Source organism: Phyllostomus hastatus, unplaced genomic scaffold, assembly GCF_019186645.2.
Source record: "Phyllostomus hastatus isolate PE091 unplaced genomic scaffold, TTU_PhHast_1.1 phas_contig_36, whole genome shotgun sequence".
NCBI lineage: Eukaryota > Metazoa > Chordata > Mammalia > Chiroptera > Phyllostomidae > Phyllostomus > Phyllostomus hastatus.
In genome coordinates this window covers 6,109,644-6,124,099 of record NW_025333862.1, presented here as the reverse complement: position 1 = coordinate 6,124,099, position 14,456 = coordinate 6,109,644, and the positions used below count along the sequence as shown (strand labels likewise).

The window sequence follows — 14,456 nt, the reverse complement described above, 5'->3', positions numbered from 1 at the left end:
TTTCAGTCGCTGCTGAACTTGTGTGTCTAGTCGCTGACTAGACACACAAGACCAAAGAAGCGAGACCGTTGAAGGAAAGGGAGGAACAGGTGGCTTTTCAATGATTTTTGCAGACTAGGGGCCAGGAAAAGGACTATTTATGTGTAATCTCAAAACCCTTCCTTGGACAATAAGGTTGCTTTCTTTATTTAAAGTATGTTCCAATAATAGGCAATTAATTTTTTTCATCCCACTCCCTGCACCCTGCTCCCCTCAACAAACATCCAACAATAAAGGGATGGCCTGGTGTTTTCCTCAAAGGAGGAGAAAGAAAGGGCAGTGTGCTTGCTGTTCTAGAGCACACAGTAAAATCAAAATTCCTAAACACAGCCTAGCTGGTGCCATACCTTCCGTCTAATTTTATACTCAATGTGATCAAAGCTGGCAATTTATTCAAAAAGTAGGAAGGTAGGCAAAGAGTCTGTTGGGTGGTTTTGTTTTTTTACCATGTGAACCTTCAACTTTGTTTTTATGATCTCAATTTATTTCTTATTTTATTTTATTTTTTAAAATATTTTATTTATTTTTTAGAGAGAGGGGAAGGGAGGGAGAAAGAGAGGGAGAGAAACATCAATGTGCCAAAAAAAACATTGATCAGTTGCCTCTCGCTGGCCCCCAACTGGGGACCTGGCCTGCAACCCAGACATGGGCCCTGACCAGGAATCGAACCTGTGACCTTTCAGTTTGCAGGCTGGTGCTCAACCCACTGAGCCACACCAACCAGGGTTCAACTTATTTCTTTGGTTCACAGCCCACACTCAATCCACTGAGCTTCAATTTATTTCTTAATAAATTCCCAATTGGTTATCAACTGTCAGCAATAAGTTTTATCTATTGAGAAGTATTAGTATAGCACTAATTTTTCCCTCTGAGTTCTCTCTCTCTGACATTTTGGTTGCAGTAAAATGGAAAAGCCTGAGTTGGAATATTCTACCACCATTAATTAAGTCTTCTAACCCTGAGCTTAAATTCCCCATCTGAAAACTGGGGCTAATAATATTTTTTCATGAGGCTATTGAAGATGAAATACGATAACAAGCATAACTGTGATTATTAGAACAGGGACCAGCAACGAGTAGGTATGCAAAAGTGTTCTTTATACTGGAATCACCGGCTCAGTTAACCTAAAAACAGTCCTTCCCTCAACTTTTTTGCTTTGTGCCAACACATAAGAAAGCTGAATCAAAGCAGTTTCTAGTCTTAAAGAAAAAAAAGAAAGAACAATCTGACAGTAACCAGAGCAGAGGTGGGAGGGGATAATGAGGGGAAGGGGAGAAGGGTTTTCGGGAACAACTATAACGGACACACAGACAAAAGCAAGTGGGGGTGGGAGCAGGGGAGGGAGGTGGGGATGGCTGGGGGTAGGGGGAGTGGTGGGGGTGAGTTATGCCCAGCCAGCCCCCTGTGCAGAGATACACAGATGCCACTAGAATGGCTGTTTCCCCACTCTCTGGGCACATTCACATTTTCCCCTCCTCCCTGTGGATTTTTAAAGCAGGAGACTGCTGTTATACAGTATAAATACTACAGCAAACCTTCAAATGGGAGCACACCTCCCCACTTCAGGTGACAAGGCAGAGGCAGTCATTCATTCGTAACTGCTCAGCACACATTTACTGAATGCCTGCAGGACAGTACCAAGGTAAAAAAGAGATCAGACCACTAGCTCCAAGTCTAGACCTACAGCACTGTCCCAATGGCCAAGGCATCAACTCCCCTCCTATTACCTTACCTAAATCAGTCCCCAAGAATTCAGGTAGTCTATTTATTTTATCAGCTATAATCTTTTTTAAAAATAAAGATTGTATTTTATTTTTTAGAGAGGGAAAGGGAGAAAGAAAGGGAGAAAAACATTAATGTGTGGTTGCCTCTACCATACCCCCTACTGGGAACCTGGCCAGCAACCCAGGCATGTGCCCTAGACTGGGAATTGAACCAACGACACTGGGATTCTCAGGTAGGGACTCAACCACTGAGCCACACCAGCCAGGGCCAGCTATAACCTTTAATCCCTTCCTCACTCCAACCCCCATACAAGGAAATACTTAGCAGAAATGCCAGCCTTACAGGCTTTGACAATCTTTGGCTAACCAGTGAGCATAACTGTCCATGAGCAGGGGCGTGGTTAAATATATGATGGTACATCCACCCATACAATAGAATTCTGCACAGCCATTAAAAAAGGAGGCAGATCTTTTGGGACAAATAATATAATAATATAAGTAATATAATATAAAAATAATATCCAAAGTAAATTAAGTTAAAAAAGAACAGTATAAGTAGCATATTTTTAGTTATATTTCTACTTATTTTATTACATTTCTAATGTAACTACTGTACTGGAGGGTATGTCAGTGGTAGCCTATGCACAGGGTACCTCTGGAAGGACACAGAGTAAACTGGTTTCAATCACTTGGCAGAAGGGAAGGTATGTGAGGATCAGAGGTGGGTAGGAGCTTCACTTTTTTCTGTATGCTATTTTTAAATCTTTGCATCTTTAAACAATATATATTGTGTTTTTAACAATCACAGTAAAAACTACAGCAGACATTGGATTGTGTGTTATAGAAGACAAGTGATACAAAGCCAAAGAGATCCAGACACGTCTCCTCACTTAGGACAAAGAAGAGAAAGCTGCTGAGCTGTCTCAGCCTTTCCTTCGTACCAGCTGCTTCAGCGGGCCGGAGAGGAAAAGCCTGTGGCCCAAGACCAGGCAACAAGAGTTCTAGTTTCAGCTCTTGCTGAGTTTCTTGGACGAGCTACCCATCCTCTCTAGATTTATCTTTATTTTTTAATTCTTTCAGCAAGAAGGTTTGGTTAGATATTTTTAAGAATCACTTCAAGCTTTAAAATTCCATAATTATCTTCCTGGGACTCCTGCTGATTTTTAGGGCATTCTTCAAATTTCCAATTGAAGTTGTTTGGGCTGATCAATCTGACAAAAGCTGAGAGTGGCCAGGGAGCTTTCCTAGCAGCTCTCTGGCTCACCAGGCACCCTACCTAGGAGTCAAAGGCGCAAGAAGGGACCTCTTCTCAATTTTCCGAAAGAAGAGAGCCTACAGTGCCCTGGCTGGTGTGGTTCAGTGGACTGAGCACCGGTCTATGAACCATAAGGGCTGCTGGTTCAATTTCCAGTCAGGGCATGTGCCTGGGTTGCAGGCCAGGCCCCCAGTAGGGGGCATGCAAGAGGCAACCAAACATCGATGCTTCTCTTCTCTGCCTTCCCCTTTAAAAATAAATCAATAAAATCTTTAAAGAAGAGAGCTTACAGGATATGCTATTCTGCTGTTTCTGCTGTTTTTGAAGGGCACATGGGAAAAACATGGCAACGTCTCTGCAGGCTACAAACTGAAAAAAGCCCACGTGCAGTTGTGTTGGCTTTGTATGGTTTTGCAGGTATAGGAAGCCATCCTGCTTAACACGCATATCCCCTTTTCATGCATGTCCGTTTTACCACATGCCCAAAACCCTTTCATCATAAAATGAATTATCTGACATATTCCAAGCACCCGTCACAAAAATGATGAACTCTCTTATAAATCTGTTATTACACAAGCCCAGACAAAAAATGTTCCTGTTAGCCAAGAAAATTTGCACACAATTTTGATGAGTAGCACTATGGTCACAAAAGACAGGAAACGGATTAGAGGACACCAGTGCAGACAGAGGTGAAAGGGTGGGCAGGATTTGAGAGATTTGAATATGGTTATTCTTACTCTTACTGAAGGTCGACTTTGAATAAGTGTTACAGATTCATTTAAAGCCAAAAAGTAATCCTGACAGTCTTCAATACAGATTTTTAAGTCCAAATTTTCTTATTTAGTAAAAAAAAAAATGGAAATCTTCTTCAGTGTAATGTGATTGGGTCATTCAAGTACTATTATATCTAAGCAGTCCAGACAGACCAGCCAAACAATCCTATTATTAAAAGCTTCCACAAACCTCCTGAGTGCTCAACAACCTCCTGAGACAACAGAGCTTGGGGCGGCAAGACAGCCCTCACTCTAGTCAGTAAGCTCTCCTAATAGCTAACCCCGGGTTTTGCATGTTCTTATGCTTTTGCACATGCTGCTCCGCTCTAAAGGAATGCCATTCTCCTCCTGATTCACCGCCCGCTTCACTCACCCTTCAAGCATAAAATCACCTTGGGTGTGATGCTTCCCCAACTGCACTCGTTCTGGTCACCATTCTTGCATGTGTGTGGTGTGCATGCATGCATTTAAAAATTTTTATATGCTTACATACCTTTTTAACTACAAAAACCAACCTGTCACACTATTTAGAAATATATGAAGTAAAACGAAAAGTTCTCCCTTCATATGCCGAATCCCATCATTCCCCTCTTAATGTTATGCCCCAGCATTCCCAGTGTATAGCACATAGCAGATCCTCAGTAAATGATCAATGACTAATTTAATAATGATAAATAAATAAATGATGACGGTGCTAATAAAAACTCAGCACTTACTGAGAATTAACTGCAAATTAGGCAGTGTGCTTAATATTTTACAAAAATTAATGAATGAGCCAAAATGTCATTCCATTATTTCTTTCTATAGATTTTAGTATTTCACTCAAAAGTGTTATAATTAAATGACAGGAAAATGTTAATCATTTGGTAAATGAAAGTAGATTATAAAACAATGTGTATTCCATTTATTTGTAATAAAATTATAAATGCATGCTTAGATATGTGTTTGGGTATACATATATCCTAGCACCAATATCTCTAGGTAGTGGGATTATGAATGATTTTTATTTTCTTCATTTTTGCTTCTAAATCTTATATAAGCATTTGTTGCTTTGTATAACAAGAAAAAAGTTATTTTAAGAGAATAATACTGTCCTGGCTGGAGTAGCTCAGTGGATTGAACACGGGCTGCAGGACCAAAGGGTTGCCAGTTCAATTCCCAGCCAGGGCACATGCCTGGGTTATGGGCCAGGTCCCCAGTGGGGGCCATGTGAGAGGCAACCACACACTGATGTTTCTCTCCAACTCTCTCTCCCTTCCCCTCTCTCTAAAAATAAATAAAATCTTTAAAAATAAAAAGAAGAATACTGTTAAATCACTCCCTTTCAACAGTCTTCCTCAGGGAAAAAAAACCCCTAAGAATTCTGAGCTAAACTACATAAAAAAAACAGATTTCTTTTTTAAAAAGATATCAAATCACTAGTGTTCTTAATGAAGAAAGGGCAGCGTGCACAGAAAAATTAAATAAATTGTTCTAGCTGGAGAAAAAAGTCAATTTACTGCATGTAGACTGTGTTTCTTGACTGAAAAACAAGTTAATTTCTCTCATTCAGAATTAGTATGCATATTCACTGGCTATATTTCATCTCACATCTGCAAACTTAATTTCTCCTTTCTCGGTCATCAGAAGATTAGAAAATAAATTTTAGTCCAGGCAATAAATCCTACTTGGCAAGCTCAAAATAACTTAATTATTAAAAAGCAGCACCAAAAACCAGCCAGCAACTTTCACAGGGCTGTTAACACTATCTCAGAAACACTGGGTCCATCTGCCTAAAAAGAGACTGGGAGATGCATGAATAATAAAATACGATGTTTTGGAATTCTCTGCAAACCAACAATGCTGCCTGTATTCTCCCTGAGTTTTAACAATAATTACCTATCCCTCTGAAAGAGAATTTCCCGCCAACAAAAACTATAAAATAAGTTCATCACGCCAACTAGGAGAGACTACAGACTTTAAAAACAAGACATGTATCAGCCAGAATATCTGAATATAGTTCCCAAGAACCAGGCGATGTAGGTACCCTTTCATGACCCTCTATGGCTGAAAAGGAAACTTTCAAACAAAAGCCTACTAAGTGCTTAAAGAGAAAATCTTCTTGGTAGTGTAGTTGGGAGCATCCTTTCTCTTGGGGGTCCCTGTTAAACACATACAACTCGTAGGTGTTTGTGCCTTTAAGTGTAGGGATAGTCTCCAAATATGCCCAGATCTAAAACTAGGATATTTAAAGACTGCCCTTCAGACACTTCACAAGGACTCCAACTTCCAAATCTCCTCATATGCCTCACTGCCTAAAGATGATCTCTAAAGGCCATCGAGCTCACTCACTGTGAAATAGAACTGCTCTGTCTCTTGCTGGTTGGCTCTCCTCTTGGCAATGCTGGGCTTGCTCATGAAGGTTTCTGAGACCGTGGACTTGACGGACTCCATAGAGTTGCTGTACTGGAAGCAGTCCGACACGTCAAAATCCTCGACGGTCACAATGTCCTGGATGGTCTGTAGAGTGGCCTCCATTGTCTTCTTTACCTGCCACAACAAGAGCCAACATAATGCAGGAGGGACAGGTGATGGAGAAGCTCGGAGAAGGGGGGAAGGAGTGGGCTGAGGAAGGAGAGAGGATGCTGCCAGAGGGTACAACTCTGTCTCCCACGGGACAGTGCGTAAGTGAGTGATGAACACCACACGGACTGGGGTATCGAGTGCTACTCTCCAGTGGGGACCTGAACACCACCACTCCCTTCATGCTACGCACTTGACCCAGTTCTTTTATTTAATGCTTACTTTTTATACTTACATTAGTTCTTCATTGTAATAGGAGTGCTATGGGAGATGGAGAATCAAACAAATTCAAACCAACCCCCCAATATAAAGAGGTAGTTAAAATGCGTGATGGGCATGGTCCTGGAACGCCCCAGCTTCTGTTTCATGACTTTCAACAAATCAATGGACTTGTTTCCCCATCTGCAAAGGAAGTGACCCATCCCTAGTCCTTCCTAATCTTCCCGGGAAAAGTAAGACTTACTAACATGCCAGGTAAGAAGTTAGTTGAGCTGAAAAGAAAGGAGCTCTGATAATGAATGATACTGCCCTTTTGAATCAGTTGTTGAAAGCAAATACACTGGGCCCAAGAGAAAGTCACCCTTTTCTAAAAGGACAGAGATGTTTAAAGTGTCAAAGTCAAAAGCCTCTGTCTGTTGAAAATCCTGGACAAACCCAGGCAGGAGGGGGTGGTTTGAGAGACACAATATTGTTCACTCGGCTGCCAAGGGCCATTTTGATTAAAAATGTGTGTATGTGGGGAAGCATTTTGCAAAAGCTCAAAATAGAGCTCAACCTTTGGCAATGCAAGAGCAACTTCCTGGAGTTCAAGGGCAGGATGTAGCAGAGGGGGAAAATCCAAGCCTACATTTGGCTAGGAAATGTTTGCAGCAGCCCGGACATTCTCTGCATGCTCCTTCCGCTGTTCCCAGATAGGCGGCAACAAGAAGTTCAACAGGGAAACTCAGGGGGTGGCTCTGAGTCTCTGAAGCAGGAAACTTACCTCTTCATTCTCAATCTTCAGAGTGGATAAGCGAGACTGCAGTTGTTGGCATCTCTGTACCAGCTCACTCTGGACAGGCTGCTGGGCACAGAGCTGGGAAGCCTGCCAAAAGCCAAGTAATACCAGGTCAGGAAGAGGACACTACTTTTGGCAGTTCCAGAGTCCCGTTACTGCTAATAAAACTACACATATTCAAGCTGTAAGGCTCACAGTTTCTATGTTAAAACGAAATCCAAAGCCAAAGTGTGTGGATCTCCTCCAGACCAAATAATACAAGAAAAGGAGGAGGAGTTGGATCCATTTGGAATGACCAGGACTCTCTTTGAGCTCATCTCTAGGTCTGGTGCTTGGCAGCGGCAGGTCTATACAGAGTCTGTGGCTCCATGGAAGCCGGAGTGAGGCCAGAGAAGACTGTCTTGGGCAGCCCCAGCTCCAGATACACAATGCTTTGGCACAGGGAGGGTTTCCTGCTAGAGGTCCAAGTGGCCACCTCTCTGGCCCCTCCCTCACGCCTCTTTGTACACCAGAGTGAAAGCAGAAGAGAAGTGGGTCAGGAGGCTAACTTGCTGCTGTTGGCAGTCAGCATGTGTTTATAAATCCGTGCCAGGCATGAGAGCTCTGACTCAATTAAAGAAAGTGTAAAGCCAGGAACAAGTCCACAGGCTATAGTAGAGACTGCAGAGAGCACTGTAGTAGAGACTACAGTACAGACTGAAGAAAGCATGGAATCTGGTGGAAGTTGCCATTTTCAAAGAGCCATGACTTTACACTAGGTCTTCACCAGAATGTGGGAGCGAAGTCCACTGTTCCCCCTAGGATCACTGTCAGTAAGCTTTCCCCTGCATAGGAATGGCTGAGCCACTGTCCTCTGATGATGGCATGGCTACTATGGCAAGGACATGAGGTCACCCAGACCTCAGGATGACAGATTAGGAACAGAAGCCTGACAAATTGGGAGGAAGGACCCACATGGAGGCAGCTCCTGTCATCTAGCCACCATGTGTCCCCTAGCCATTCATCCGTGGAAACTCCAGTATCTGGATAGAACTGCCCTTTCTTTCCTAGCAATGAGTGGGCACATCCATATGCCCACAGACCATTCTCCCGCTTGAAAAGACAAAACTTCTCTTCAAATCGAGGGGAATGGGACTTGACCTTTTCCTCCATTGGCTTTTAAGCTCCCAACTAACTTGACCTCCTCCCCCAACTGAGAGGCTGGTCTCAGCCAGCTCTCAGATCTAGAGAGAGCTGACTTCACTCTGGCTGTGGGATAAGCAGACACAATGGAGAAAGCTCAGTGGCCAGGATGGGTTAGTGCCAAGAGTAAAACTCTCTGGCTGCCTGATGTCACTGGTCAGGCATCCGGAGCCCCACCAGCCCCTATGGGCACCAACAGTAGAGCCAAGCACCGACTCCTAGTATATCTGAGAGTGCTTGGCATCAATTCACGTGCTGAGCGCCCCGGAATACCAGTCAGAATGGGGCCTTGGCCAATTGCAGGGCTTCTGGTCAAAATGCCACCCGAACTTTGGCCCTAGTACAAAGACTTTCAGGCATCTCCCTCTTGTTGCCTCTATAGTCTATAGACAACCCACACTGATGGGATAGAGGGGCTGCAGGGACCAAGAAAGACTTGCCCTCTCCTCTTTTTATTTTCCACTCACAGAAAGGCTAGAATGGAATGCAGAACCTTTACAAGATCTAGGACTGCCCTGGCCCCTGCCTGACTCAGCCACTGACCAGCTATATCACATAAAGGGAAGGCCTAGGCGGAAGAGTAAACTATTGATTTTTAAAGTGACCCAGACCTAGCAGGGAGGAGTCATAAAGAGAAAACCACCTCCACCCCTGTTCCTTTAAGAAGCAGCAGGGCTGCTGATGCATGCTTTGGCAGCGGTCCTCTAGGTCCTCTACCGGGGTGCAAGGTAATGCATTCCAGCTGTGCTCTGGAGTATGGAAATGAGGCTCTGACAGGGCTAGGAGGGGGCCTGAGCACCCAGCATTTGGATTCCCCCTTTATGGAGACAAGCTGTTTGGCTCAGAATACAACTCAGTCAACACCAGAAAATGTATCACTCCACTCAGCTAGTTCCCAAGTTCCACTGATTCTTGGGAAGAAATCTCAGTGACAGCTGGAGAAGGGGCTTGGAAGGCAGGAAGCCAGGGCAGGTGAGGAATGGGGATTCCTGGGGTTTGGTGACACTCCTCCCCCTACTCTAATTGCACACGCTGCCATCTCACTTCCCCCCATCTGTTCAGATGCTGACATTTCCTAAGCCACAGCCATGGAAACAAACTGTAAATGGCTTGGTTTTCCCCAAAAAGGAGAGAAAAGAAATCATCTCCACATTTTCGTCTGTAAGATAGAAACGTCCCACTCTCCACAGTGGCCAACTGATGACAGCCAACCCTCTGGTTACACTGCAACAGTTGTCATTCTGGAGTAGGGCTTACTGAAGACGTCTGGGTGCTAGTTCCAATGGAAGCACCCGTCCCTTCCTGAGAGGACACTATTGTGCTTTGATCACCTAGCACCCATCCCTCCTCCTGGTAACTTTGACCTGACTGCCTTCCAGGGGAACCTCCCACCCCCCAACTCCGGCTATGTGCTTTGGATGGGGGCTCTCCCCAAGGAGATGGTCCTTATGCTCCTCAAGGGATGGAGCATAAGCCAATCAGCTGACTACAGATCCCGAGCCACACTGATTGACTCAGGGATAAGCAAGTCACCCAATCAGAACCAAGAAGACACTGTGTGACTTTTGTGGGAGCTTCTAGGAGTAAGCAGATACCTTTTCATTGTACTTCAACCTAGAAAAAGATGAGGCTGGAATATAGTTATCTTGCCCCTATAGGAAAAACAGCCTACCTGAAAATAGGGTCAACATATAAGGACATGAAGCAGAGAGATAAAACCCAAGTCTTCATAAAATCCCCACTCCTAAATCCCCCCATGCCTGAGCTTTTATTACGTGAGACTATACATCCTCCTTCTGATGTAAGCAGTAGGTTAAATGGTGGCTCCTACCCACAGGGATAAGGTTCACTCAGATTTGTGTGCACAACCACTAGAAGTGGAACCAAAAGATACAGAGTAATGGAAACCAGGAAGCTTCTCTTTCTTCTCACTGTAGTTTAGTTAGGCCCTTCTTGTTTTAGTCACTGAAGGTAGAAAGTGCAAAACAGGGCCCCCAGGTTCAGGTTGCCCTGGCTGGGCAACCAGTGCAGACCTTCAGGATGACATCTTAGCTCCTGTCCTTTCTGTAGGGACCCATTCTTTTTTGTTCAGAACCCAAGCAAAACAATACTATTATTGCAATCTTCTGACCCTAGGAGAATAAGGTCTTTTAGAATTCTGCCAAACAACAAATGACCACATCATTACTCTGGTTGGCCCTCCCTTCCCATAAAGCCTTTCACGTCTGGCCCATCTCAGTTTTCACTTCTTCCACCCTCACCACTTGGACCCTCCTATTTCCTGTCACCATCACCAAACCGGGAGTAGTGTTTTTAGAACATACCTGCTGTTTTTCGCTCCTTTGATCCTGTCGGTCCCTTTGGGCGCCCCTTCTCACGCATATTTCTAATTCTCTCTCAACTCCCCAGACTCTAAACTCCTGAAGACTCTAGTCCCCCATGTCTGTGGCCAAGCCCAGTGGACAGCAGGCACTCAGCAGCTGTTTGCTCAATGGGTGGGGTGTGCCTCACTACCCGACAGAAAGCTCCAGGCCTTACTCTTCCCAGAATAATGTGGCCTTGGTGTAGTGAATCTAGACCCAAGTGAGCTCAAGCTCCTTGGGGAGAGTAGGGAGGGGAAGAAGGCCTCACCATGTCCCCCATGTGGGGCTGGAATTCAAACTTCATAGGTGGGCAGAAGACATTGTTGTACATCTCCATGAGGCGCTGCTTGTCACTGGTGGCATCCAGGTTTTCTACAGCATTCTCGATGGCGTCCAGACCCTCGTGCTTCGATTGCTCCAGATTCAACTCAGCAGAGAGGAAGGTGCGCAGCGCCCGGTTCAGGCTAGCGTGGTAGCCCAAGTCACAACACTGCTGTGGAAAGGAGAGAACATGAGCAAACCCTGGAGAGCCCCAAGGCTTGACAGGAAGAGAGGGTGGCCTTCAGAGCAGATCCGACCACGTGTATGAAACTGACTGCAGTGGGAAGAAGGTTGACATTCTCACTTCCAAGACCTGGGTGAGATTTCTCAATTCTTGACTCACATTTCAGTGGTAAAACACACCTTAGAGGACTATGAGGTGGTTAGAAGAAAAAGGACTCATTTGATCTTGTTTGTCCCTTTGGGCACCCCTTCTCATGCATATTTCTAATTCTCTCTCAACTCCCCAGACTGTAAACTCCCGAAGACTCTAGTCCCCCATGTCTGTGATCAAGCCCAGTGGACAGCAGGCACAAAATACAATTAGGACAAAATAAAATTATTTAATCATGCACTGTGCAGTGCTATTTAATAAACATGAGAAGAGTTGAGAGTTGAAGGGATCCTCTTACATTTTTGGGTTTCTCTGGGGATACCATTACAACAAAATTCAATAACAAAAATATAGCCTGCCACTCTCTGAGGGTTACTGTGGTTAAGTCACTGCATACCAACCAAGCCAGGCCATTTCCACATTCAGAGTTCAGAAGTTAGAAGAGTTCCAAGAGCAGTTAATTACACACAAGCAGAAAACTCTAGGTGGGAGAAGAAGAGACTGGGGGGCTGACTCTGTCAGTCATCACCCCCACCAACTCCCAACATTCTAGAACAGGCTGTAGCTGCAGACTAGGATTTCTGCACTAAAGCTCTTTCCCGATAAAAACAGCATTTATTAGGTCAAACATTTCTAAACATAAGTCTTACTGGGAAAATTCATGTAAAGAATTTTGTTTCCTAAAGCAAAATGCAGGAAAAAAAAAGTAGGAAAGGGGCAATAGTATAAAAAAAAACACTGGATAGGAAGTCAGTAACCTTGGAAAGTCACTCCCATCCCTGAACCTGTTTCCCTAACTATAACATGAACAGACTTGGCCAGGCCAGTGGTTTGCAAGCTGTAGACCAGAGCTCTATGGTTCGTGCCAGAACTTCTCAGGCTGTCCCTGAGAAGGGGTAAAAGGGCAGCCCAACTAGTAGGACTTGGAGTCTCCTATCCCTACTTCAACAGAACCAGCTCTGCTCTTTTTTCTATTTAATAAATTGGGATTTTGTGTAGGTCTGGTTTGAAGAAAGAATTCTTCTGCTAAAGAAAAAGTCTGAAAACACTTGGACGAAATATAATCCCTAAAGCCCTCTTCAGCAATATCATTCTGTAACTCTGACAGTGTTCCCCGTCCCTCCCAAAGGACCCAGAGGTCTTAATTCCTTGGTCATCCATTATCCCCTCTACTGCTAAAGCAGCTTTGAGACCCAAAACCTGAGAAAACATGTCAGAGAAGAATCCATGGATAGAGTAAGACCATCTGCTGGGCCGTCATTTCATTCCATAAGCAGGTATCAAATGAACTCTTCCCCAGCCTTTCCCCTTCATCCCCTTCATCATAATCACACTGGGAGCAGCCACTGTTGGGGGGAAAAGCATGTGGTGTGCCTCCTGCTCTCAGCATCTGACAAGAAGCTCAGCGATAGAGTGTGCGTCAGGCTGGGCTCTGGGTTCAGTGCCAGCAGGCTCTGGCAGGTGCCTGGCTGCAGCAGAAGAACAGCAGTTATAGCTTAACTGGAGGCAGAGGATGGAAAGACATTAAATTCAGCTGAGAGGGAAGAGTGAATGGAAGCTAGACAAAAGTGACTGATTGGGAGGCTGCAGTGCAGGCACCCTTCCCCCTCTGGAAGACCTGCTGGTCTAGCCAGGCGGCCCTTAAACCTGTAAGCCCTCCTATGCCTATAAGTCTATGGCTGTAATCTAATGAACAGAAGTAACACTACCCACAGGACTGAGCAAGAATGTGTGGGGTGGGGATGGGGGTGGAGCTTTTTAGTGCAGAAGGAAATTTAGGGGGAGGCAGGGTGCCCTTCATAAACTTTTACACGTTTTTGCTGATTCCCCTTTTCTCTCCATTCTTATTCCCTCTCTCTCCTAATTCATACCCTTAACATCTTACACCAGTGTTGTCTGCTTCACTCTCCTGCTGAAGAAGCTGTAATAGCTCTCATTTTTATTTTCTAAATTAAAGATCACCTCCCCCAGTTTGGAAATTTTTTAAATGCCTCTATATTTACTAAGGGTGCCCTTACTATATGCCAGACAGCGTGCTAAGTACTCTAGACTTTAGTTCTCATAATAACCCCAATGAAGTTGGTATTATCTTAATTTTCCAGACCAGGAGGCTCATGAAGTTAAATAATTTGAGTAAAGTCAATGGCCAGAACAAACTGAAGTCTCTTCAGTCTGACCATCTAACATTATCTCTATCTAGTTTTTTCTTCAGACCTTTCTGCTTTATTCTAATGACATTCTCTCTGTTTAGAGTGGCGTATTGGAAAACCACAGGCTCAAATCAGCTGTATGACTATGAGCAAGCTACTTTACATCTCTGAGCCTCGAATGGGAATAACACCAGCCTCACAGGTTATTGTGAGGCCAGTAACACTCAATCTACTTACATATATCTGGCACCACGCAGACACTAATACCTGTCATCAATATTTCCAAATTCACTACCTCTGCTCTTCAGCTCCCAGCATTTTTCTCTTCTTGAAAAGTTTCCATTCCTCTCACCTGTTGCAGGTGGGCCCAATCTTCAAAATCCAAATTAAATTCCCAGTCTCTGGGAAGCCAGCCAGTCCTGTAACCCTAGAATGCATTGACCTTGGCTTCCACTCAGAACCACACTCATCAGCAGCCCTCATATGACAGAGGATACAATCCCTCATTCTGTGACTTGCCATTTCACGTCACTCCTGCCAGAAGGCAAGCTTCAAAGAGGGCTTGGCCAATGTCTTTGAATCCCTCACCACTAGCCTTTGCTCATGGTAGGCATTTAATACACATCAGTGGATTGACTGAAGTCGGAAGTACAGTTTCCAGGCTCTTAGGAAACACCCCACTTAGGCTGCATACTAATCTAAGTCAAGTGAGTAGATACAGCTACTGAATCCTTTTATGTTGCTCACCCTGTATGG

The 14,456-nt window shown here is 44.4% G+C and overlaps 1 protein-coding gene across 11 annotated transcripts in view; it reads right to left on the bottom strand.

Annotated features, from left to right (window-relative positions):
- The window catches only part of SRGAP2 (SLIT-ROBO Rho GTPase activating protein 2), a 243,238-nt gene that overhangs the window by 49,623 nt on the left and 179,159 nt on the right, over positions 1 to 14,456 (bottom strand). For 9 of the 11 annotated variants that reach the window (XM_045841327.1, XM_045841328.1, XM_045841330.1 and 6 more), the window contains 3 exons: positions 11,164 to 11,388; positions 7,336 to 7,437; positions 6,123 to 6,320 (listed from right to left, as the gene is read on the bottom strand). In XM_045841327.1, the coding sequence (XP_045697283.1) occupies positions 6,123 to 6,320; positions 7,336 to 7,437; positions 11,164 to 11,388 (525 nt within the window). The remainder of the gene's footprint in view (positions 1 to 6,122; positions 6,321 to 7,335; positions 7,438 to 11,163; positions 11,389 to 14,456) is intronic. The other 2 variants (XM_045841329.1, XM_045841331.1) reach the window with 1 other exon arrangement.